Here is a 9,670-nt window from a genome sequence, read left to right on the forward strand (position 1 = left end):
AGGGAGGAGAGTGTTACCATCAGCACAGTCAGCCACAGGACAGTCAGCAGTGAGCCGGGACTGCTCCGGGCTCTCTCAGAAGCCCCAGCCACCCACCCAAGGGGCCGTGTTTCCAGACAGGGCCAGAAGCAGTGTTTGCTAAGTGTGTTTCCTCCTTCCTTCAGCACTTAGAGGCATCTTCCCACTTCCCAGCTTCCCAAAAGCCCTTTTGATTGGTCTCTGTGCCTCCCTGCATCCTGTCTCAAGTTCCAGCCTCCTTGAGGCAGGAAACATGACAACACAGTGTGACACAGTCTACAGCACACAAAGAGGATTTAGTGCATTTTAAAAAGTCATCAAGACCATGCCTCAAACTCTCTACATGAAAAATTCAGGCTATTATGTTTTCTAGAATGTGGCCAAATGAAATGGAAGAAGCTCTATTAATATCTTGTCCTAGAAGCCTGAAATTTTAGCCACAGCCATTTTGTATATACTAATTTTTAAAAATGGCACATGTGTGTGTGTGCCCATGCACACGTATGTAATGCTGCGATTAATCGACCAGCAAAAATCTTGGGAACCCCAATAACAAAAGAATAGTTAACATGATGGAATGTCCACAGGAAAGAATATTACACAGAAAACATTTCATGGCATTTTTTTTTTTTACCAGCACAGGAAAAGGCTTATAAAATTGCTGCTGTTGGAAAGGGCTACCATCTATTGCCAGGCCCTGTGTTAAGCACTGGGCACGTCTCATCTCTAGGCTGTGGGTACGATGGCTACCCTCACCTTACTTACAAGGAAACTGAGGTTAAGCAATTCCACTCAAGGTCACACAGCCTGTCAGCTAGAGAGACAGGATTCAAACCCGGCCAGCTAATCCAAAGCTCCCAGGATGGACTACATACATACAATCGTGTCAAGCATGCAAACAAGCACATAAACACCCAGAAGCAACAGAAATAAACACCTCTCTTACAACGTGAGTTTTAATAACTCCAGTTGGATAAAACATGACATTTACTTCAAAAGTGATTTGGAATTAGCATATGGGAAAAAAATTATGCATATATTATGGCTGTTTTGTTTCAGTGGCTCTTGCTTTCTCAGAAAAAATTAGGGACAACAATATTAAGAACATACAAGAAGTTAAAAGTTTGGCAGCCATAGAGAAATTAAGTTCAAACTCTGAAACAATAGCCCATACATCTACTTCACCCAACCTGAATTTACTCAAGGATGTTATGGTTTTGTGGTGCTCATAGGGGCACTCTGTGTTGTTTTTTTACAAAAATCATTATTATTAAAATTCCTATTAGAAAAGTCATTTATTTATTATGAATATAAGTCCATGACCTCTTTTTCCCACTGAAACATTTATTTTTACAATGAAGTTTTTTTTATAATATGAGGTCTCCTAGGAACATAGGTATCCTATTACAATAGAATGTTGTACATCAATCTACATGGATAAACACTGGTCCTCAGATCAGGTCTAACTTTTTTTAAAATACTTTAAAAATCAAGACCTAGAGTTGTTGACAAGACACTGACCTACAGGGCAGGGAGGGCTACTAGAGGTTATTAAGTCCAATCCCCCAGTTTACTGATGGAGACACAGGTGAGGAAGGCTCAGAGACTCAGTCAGTGACAAAGTCAGACTCTCTATCCCTTGGCCCACATGCTCGCTGGAGAACTCTCACGACTTCATATCTCCACCCATGGGCCTCAGGTGGGCAGCACTAGGACCAGCTTCATAGGGCCTTCAGAACACGGCTCTTTGCACAGTATGAGTGAGTGAGTGTTAGTTGCTCGGTTGTATCCGACTCTTTTGCGACCCCATGGGCTGCAGCCTGCCAAGGCTCCTCTGTCCATGGGATTCTCCAGGCCAGAATACTGGAATGGATTGCCATTCCCTTCTCCAGGGGATCTTCCCAACCCAGGGGTTGAACTCAGATCTCCTGCACTACAGGCAGATTTTTTACTACCTGAGCCACCAGGGAAGTCACAGTATAGAGGTTCCCAGTCACCACATCTGTTACTACATGACATCGTAGCAAGGTATCACCACAGAAGGGCAAATTGTATGTTAGACTCCTCTGTAGAGCTTAAAACTGAAACAAAAATACACAAGGCATGGGCCCCATCCCAGACTGATTAAGCAAGAATCTCAGAATTTTTTAGAAGCTCTCCAGTGGATTTTATGAAAAAAGCGCAGTCAGGGCTGAAAACCACTGCGCTAGAGACAAGCAGAGAGCCCAGAATGGGAAACTGATACCAAAACCCAATACTCTGGGTCAACTTTCTAGTAAATAAGGAAATAATAAAACACTTTGAGATGCAACAGTTTCTCACAGAGTAACGATTTCGCCCATTTTGCAGGAAGAGAAATCGCACTTCAAGCTTCTCAGGACAGCAGCCAGCCCTGCAGCCCCCTCCTCCCTCCCTCTCCTCAGGTCACCCATCTGAGAGCTCGACCCTGACCATGCCACAGATGCCTCCTGGTCAAGCTGCCAGGCCTCCCACACTGCCCTGCCCAGGCCTCCTCCGTGGTCTCTGCAGCACCTGAACTGCCAGCGTCTCCTGCCCCCGGAGACGCTGCCAGGCCCTCCCCTTCTCCTCCAGCCTCCCCGTCCACTCCCTCCTTCTCAGCTGCTTCCCCAGTGCCACTCTGAGCGCCTTTAACGCTGCTTTACACGCTGCCCTCCCCTCTGCACACCCCTTCAGGGCAATGTCACTGTGTCACTAACACCTGTATGCTACACACTCATGTCTCCTTCCTGAGACAGGCCCCAGGCCTAGAAAACACACCACAAACTCGTCTCCCAAGCCACGCATCCTCCTCCCTTTCTGATTACAGTGAACCAGCATCATCACACATGCACCTTGACCTCCTGACCCCCAGACTACAGACCTGATATGGCTCACCCAACATGTGTCAGTCTCTGGGCCCTGAATCTCTCCCCACCTCTCCCTGAGGACTGTTCACCATCCTTTGTTATGACTATTGCCTCTGGTCTGCTCCTCCTTCCAATCCATCACACTCCTGTTAGAGATGTCTTTCTAAACTAGCAACCTAATCACATCTTATCTCTTAATAAGTTTCTCAATAAGTTTTCTCCCCAGTGTCAGCAGAACAAAATTAAATCTATTGGAGGCCTCTTCACTAGCCGGCCCCACCATCCTCTCTAACACCCTCCTCCCTCTCAGGCACTGTCCCCACAGCCACACCGACCACCCTGTCACGTGGACACGGACAGTGTCCCTCGCTCGTTCAGATGATACTCATGGCTAACGCTTCAGTGAGCACTTCACATGGATTATCTCCCTCAATCCTCACAACCTTAGAGATGGAGAGAAGTACCATTTATTTTCCCTAATTTAAAGATGACCCATGGAAGCACAGAAAGGTTAAGGAATTTGTTCAAAGTCACACTCTTGTGGAACCAGGATTCAAACTCAGATACACTAGTCTGGTTCCCAGATCTGGGTTTATAACCTGTATGCTCTGCTCGTCATCCACTCTGTGCCGGCCACCGAGCCAGGCACCCAAGCCTCCCAGGAGCCAGCAGCTGCACAGCAAGGAGAAAGGAGGAAGGAAGCGCTCCCAGCTCAACAGGAAGAGGGTTACCACACAGGCTCATCAAGGGTGCCAAGAACACCACCCACACTAGACACACCTGACCCAGGACCAGGAAGAGGCGGGACGTGGTGATCAGAGGGGAAGTCCCCAGTGGCAGCCTGGGACACTAGAGCTAGCCAGGGAAAAGAGAAAAGGGTACAGGAGGGGGCAGGGTGTTTCCAGCAGGGGAAAGAGTATGGGACAGGACGGGAGGCAAAAAGAGAAGGGCGGGCTTGGACACGGCAATCAGCGCGGCGGCCGAGGTGCGAGTGCACAGAGGGCCACTGACCTGCTGCTGGCGGGCGCCGACACCCTCGGGGTAGAAGTGCCTGTGCGAGTGGAGGTAGCCGATGGCCATCCGCAGGTTCTTCACAGTGATCACGGAGCCGTAGGCCAGGTCTGGGAGGAGGGCAGCAGATGGTGTGAGCTGGCCCAGGGTGGATGCGGCCCCTGACTGGGCTGGGGGCGGCTCTGAAGCCACAGGACCCACCAACCCTCTAACAGACTCCACTGGGCCCAGGACTGCGGAAAGCAAGACACGCAGCTGCCTCCTCACCCCAAGGGAGTCACCTCAAGGGGAAGGTCACCACAGTCTCACCTGCACCCTCCCTGCCCCTCCCCACTCCAAAGCACTTCAGAAGAGGCTGGGTTTCACAATGCTATTATCAAAGCACTGTTTGTAACAGCAAAGACCAGAAACAACTTGTCCTTTAGTCAAGGTCTACTATATACATTCCATGGGATAAACAAGGAGAAAGTATTTATGTCTTCATCTCGAATGTTCTCCAAGATATAATGTTAAGACAGACAGGCTGTTAAGATAGACTTTTCACTGCATATCATTTTGTGCCTTTTGAATCTACCACATGCAGTAGTTGCTCAATGGTATTTTGGGTTTTTAATCTGAATTTAAGGGAAAAAACCCACAGTAAACAGCTTACCTGAGAGCATCCATCCTCCCACCACAGGCCCTGGGTTATGGGGAAGAAGCCTCTTCGCTCAGGACTGCCCCTCCTCTCCATGCTCTGCAAGGCGGCTGCCCACCCATCCCCACTCCAGAGAAACAGGTCTCCCTGCAGCTGAGCTGGCTGCTCCTGTCCTCCTCTGTTCATTCATTTTGGTCAAAAGAATGAATTACACAGGGGATGCAAAGGTGGAGGAGGCCTGGCTGTGGACCTAGCAGAGACCAGTCTTGAGGATGATGACCTCACACAGTGACCAGCATAGGACAATGTGCCCGTGTTCCAGCAAAGGTGTGACAACGTGTGACGTGGTGGGAGCCCAGCGAAGGGAGGAATAAATTCTTGCCCAAAGGGTGAGAAGAGGATGGTTTAATGAAGAGAGCATAACTGAACTGGGCCTTTTAAATGGCAAGTAGGAATATGATAACCCCACAGCATCATCCTTCCAAGGCCTCATGCTGGCCAGCACACACAGCCCCGCACGCTGCTGGCCATGGCTGCGTCTTGATTAGGCTGTGTCCCTCCTCAACCCCACACTCCTTCTTGGACTGCTCCTGCAAAGCCCTTCCCCCGCACTCCCCAGTGACCTGACCTCTCCCTGTCCTCTTCTCTTTCTACAGCTTCTTCTCAGACCACAGCCAACGCCCAGCATCAACCGTCCCTTTTCAAAGGACTCCTTTGAAAACCTCAGCTAAGAGCCCACAGGCCCCGCTGCGTGGGTTTCCTCAAGCTTCTCCAAGCCAACGTGGAACCCAACGTCTACCTTTCCAAGCCAATTTTTACCTGCTTTCCTATTTCTCATTCCTTCCACAGTCTGGGTGGGCCCACTGTGTTCCAGGCCCTGGAGAGACCACAGGACATTGTCCATGACTCCAGGAAGCAATCTCCTGGGCCCAACCTATCTCATTCTGTGTGCCTCTAATCCCTGCCCCCTGACCCCCTACAGAAGTGATCTCTTACACCTTTGATCCCCAGAGCTCTGCACTCCCTCTTAATATACTGAGCTCACATAGCCACATCACGTAGAGATCCTACTCCAGGCCCCATAGCCTCCAACATGGCTAACACGCGCTCAACTACTCTCTGTGAACAGGACACTCTGGTGGGAACTGACCATTAGCCCCAAAGGGCTCAATCCCCTGCCCCCAGGTTCCCTCTGTTACCTTCCCATAGCCATATTGGACAAGCCGTCTTCTGATCAAAGAGTTCACCGCTCAGGACGCCCTCCTCTGTACTTTCTGTGTCCCTGTTCACCCTCATGAGTGCTCAGACCAGATTTAACTGGATCTTTCTCCCACTCTGCCATCTAAAGTAACTCAGGCTATCATATCGTCTTTTCCAATCCAACTCCCAGGAATCCCTCCTGCCCTTCTCTCTTTGTAAAGACCGAGAGACACTCACGTTCGGGGATGGACGCGTTGTGAAGGTTGTTTCCTGAAAGCCGGGCCTGGAAGGCAGAACTGAAGAAGCCATCACCAGGACCGCTGCGGGGGAGGGCGGAGCGGAAGGGAGCAGTTAAAGGAGTGAAAATACGATTTCCCAGGAGCCCTGGGAAGAGCTCTGAGTGGATGGTTTAAAAGACATACAAGGGAGTGGTGGGCTCCCCAGGTGGTGCAGTGGTAAAGAATCCTCCCACCAGTGCAGGAGATGGGGGTTCAATCCCTGGGTTGGGAAAATCCCCTGAAGAAGGAAATGGCATACCACTCCAGTATTCTTGTCTGGGAAATCCCACGGACTGAGGAGCCTAGCAGCCTACTGTCCATGGGGCCACAAAAGGGCCAGACACGACTGAGCAGCTAAGCACACACGCACAGGGGAGTGGCAGTGCGGTGCGGTGGGCAGACACAGGGACGGCGTCAGAGACACTGGGTCCAACTGCAGCTCCCCTGCTAGTTAGGCAAGCTCTGTAAGGTACCTGGCCTCGTTTAGTCTCAACGTCTCATTTACAAATCGGGGACTTTAAAAAATCAAAAGAACTGTTGTGACTAAATGAGATAATGTATACAAAACACTGAGCACAGTTCTGACACAGTTGCTACCGTCTAAATGGGAGCTGCTGGTGTCCTTGTTATTATTACCCTCACTCCAACTGTATGTGCTCATGGTCCCCCATCCCTGTTAGCACAAGGGGACTATTTTTAGGGATAAGAGGCAGTTTGGCTACAAAGGCCTTCTCTTCTTCCTTCAGGCCAGGGTACCCATAAGACAGAACCCAAAGGAAACCAACCCTGGGTCCCCTTCGGGTCATCCCAACCACAGACCTAGGAAATCACGCGGCTCCTCCATGGACTTACAGACAGAGAAGGACAGAAGCGAGACACTGGCAAGGCTCTGGCAGTACCTTTTGTTCAGCACCATGAAGTGGACAGCGTAGGTGGCAATGTAGAGAGCCAGTGGCAGCACTATGAGGCACAGGATGCGAGCGGTCAGGTGTTTTCCCAAGGTCACCTGCAAACAGAGTCAGTACCAGCACTGGGCAGAGGAGGCTTCACTATGCCTTTTGCCTGATGTGTGTGTTATTTCTAAGTTTTTACATGTAAGTCATTGGAGAAGGAAATGGCAACCCACTCCAGTATTCTTGCCTGGAAAATTCCACGGACAGAGGAACCGGGTGGGCTGCAGTCCATGGGGTCGCAAAGAATCAGCCACAACTGAGCACATCAGCCCATACGTAAGTCATAATCAGAAACAACTGAAAAACTAATGGCCATCAAGAGAAAAAGGTATGTGGAAACCCTAAGCCTTCTTATAACACCCAACCAACCAAGCACTGCCGGGGCTGATGCTGGCCAGCCCTCCGCTGCCTGTCCACATGCTCACCCAGGGCCTGGGCTGCCCCCAGGCAGCTGACAAGGCATGACCTGCATCCTCAGTATCATCACTCCCCACTTCCTCTCCCTCCCAATCACACTGACACCCAGCACTTTCCCTATGCTTCTTGCACTGCACTGGCCTCACCCACCACGTGAACATGAATAAATGCTCCTGATCTTCACTTTGGGCCTCAGCTTTCCCCCAGAAGCCTTCCTGGAATGCCTGAGCCTGGGCTTGCACCCTCCTCTGTGCTCTCACTGCACCTGTTGGCTGGAACATGACTTATATTTTTCTTTTCATTCTTATTTCTCTGTCTCCATCGTCTCTAGAGGGCAGGAATCTTGTTTTATTCATCTGCATGTTCTGGGTCTCACACTCACTGGATGGTCTGTCTATATTTTCTAAATGAACTTGTTGGGACTTAGGGCCAGAGGTGATGGAGAGGTGTTACAGCAGAGCAGTAAGTGTGGAGTCAGCCTCTCCTTTCTGAATCCTAGATCTACCTTTCACTACTTGTATGACCTTGGGAACAATATCACCTCTCTAGGTCTGTTTCCCTCATTTGTCAAGAGGGTGATAACTACCTGCCTCACAGGACTGTTATGAGGAGGAAATGAGATAATAAAGGTAAAGCATTTTCCATAATGCAGGACACAGAGTCAGCTCTTAATAAATAATACTGTAATAAACTGTAAGGCCCTTACTGGCCTCCAAGTCTGGAGACTCTGGGTCAGGAAGAGAAAACTGTAAGTTCAGAAAGTCAGCCCACTGAGTTTACACAGTCCCATGCAGTCAGTGTCTGCCATACACATGGCTGAACCTAGTGGAACAGGATCCCTTTGGATCATTTGTTGTTGTTCAGTCACTCAGTCATGTCCGACTCTTAGCAACCCCGTGAACTACAGCACACCAGGCTTCCCTGTCCTTTACCATCTCCTGGAGCTTGCTCAAACCCATGTCCATTGAGTCGGTGATGTCATCCAACCATCTCACCCTCTGTCGCCCCCCTTCTCCTCTTGCCCTCAGTCTTTCCCAGCATCAGGGTTTCTTCCAATGAGTCATTTGTAGAGCATTTAAAAAACAATGCAGGAATGAAAGCCAAAAGAGAACCCCAAGGATGTCAGTCCATCCTCTCCGTTTCTCCCTGTCCAGCCGCTGGTCATGGCCCATCCCCTGCTGCCCTGCGCCCTCCAGAGGGCAGCTGGATCCAGCCCACCTGGGGCCCGGAACACAGCCATTCTGCCCCCTGCAGCAGAAATGGAGAAATGCTGCTGGCTCTAGGAAGCAAAGACGTTTCTACAAGCGCTTGGGTTCTTACCATTGAAAGACTGAGGTCTCCAAACAGGTGCCAAAGGTCTGAAAGGGTGTTCCACCCCACTTGCAGGATGATGAAGAGGCCAACAAACTTGACTCCCAGAGCGCCAGCCAGATTAACGCCAGTCAGGCTGAGCCAGAACCACCAGGGGGCAGAGAAGGGCCTGAAAACCAACAAGACACAGAGTTCAGCTTGGTGGCTGGAACCAAACTCAATAGCAAGTGCAGTGCGGGGAGGGGCAGAGGTCCCCGGACTCTGAGAGGCTGCCCTGTGGCCTTTCTCGTGAGGGCTCCCAACCTCAGGGACCACACATGGCGCCGAGGTGGATGTGGTCTGTGAAACCCCTGAGACTGCGGGAGCAACGTGTGAGAGCACGATTCTTCTGGGGAGGAGGGTCATGGCAGCCCTGGCTAAGTAAGTAAGGGGCGTCAAATAAGCAAGAGCTTATTCTTCAGTGGTGACCAATCAAGTGGAAGAAAAAGGAAAATCCAGAGTAGCCCACTGGATTCAGGTGGACTGTCCCCTGTAAAAGCCAGCTATTATTGAGTGTTACTACGTGTTAGGCACTGTTCTGAGCACTTTACTAGTGCGTGCAAGGGGGCTCAGTCATTCAGTCATGTCTGACTCTTTGTGACCCCAATGGGCTGTAGCCTGCCAGGCTCCTCTGTCCATGGGATTTTTCCAGCAAGCATACTGGAGTGGGTTGCAATTTCCTCCTCCAGGGGATCTTCCCAACCCAGGGATGGAGCCCGCATCTCCTGCATTGGCAGGTGGATTCTTTACCGCTGAGCCACCAGGGAAGCCCCATGGAAACCCCATTACCACACCCTGTATTAACTCTTTAACTTTCACTACAACCTCATGGAGACAGAGCCTGTCATCAGCCTCTTCTTCCAGACGAGGACTCGAGGTACAGAGAGGTCATGAAACAGCCACGAGCAGTGGAGCATGGTGCTAAGCCAGGCAGTTGGT

The 9,670-nt window shown here is 50.4% G+C and overlaps 1 protein-coding gene across 1 annotated transcript in view; it reads right to left on the minus strand.

The window, feature by feature from the left end:
- The window catches only part of POMT2 (protein-O-mannosyltransferase 2), a 45,182-nt gene that overhangs the window by 13,834 nt on the left and 21,678 nt on the right, over positions 1 to 9,670 (minus strand). The window contains exons 6-9 of the mRNA XM_010844382.1: positions 8,702 to 8,861; positions 6,911 to 7,017; positions 5,971 to 6,053; positions 3,897 to 4,006 (exon numbers count right to left, since the gene is read on the minus strand). Of these exons, the coding sequence (XP_010842684.1) occupies positions 3,897 to 4,006; positions 5,971 to 6,053; positions 6,911 to 7,017; positions 8,702 to 8,861 (460 nt within the window). The remainder of the gene's footprint in view (positions 1 to 3,896; positions 4,007 to 5,970; positions 6,054 to 6,910; positions 7,018 to 8,701; positions 8,862 to 9,670) is intronic.

This window comes from Bison bison, unplaced genomic scaffold (genome assembly GCF_000754665.1).
Source record: "Bison bison bison isolate TAMUID 2011002044 unplaced genomic scaffold, Bison_UMD1.0 scf7180017864201, whole genome shotgun sequence".
Lineage (NCBI taxonomy): Eukaryota > Metazoa > Chordata > Mammalia > Artiodactyla > Bovidae > Bison > Bison bison.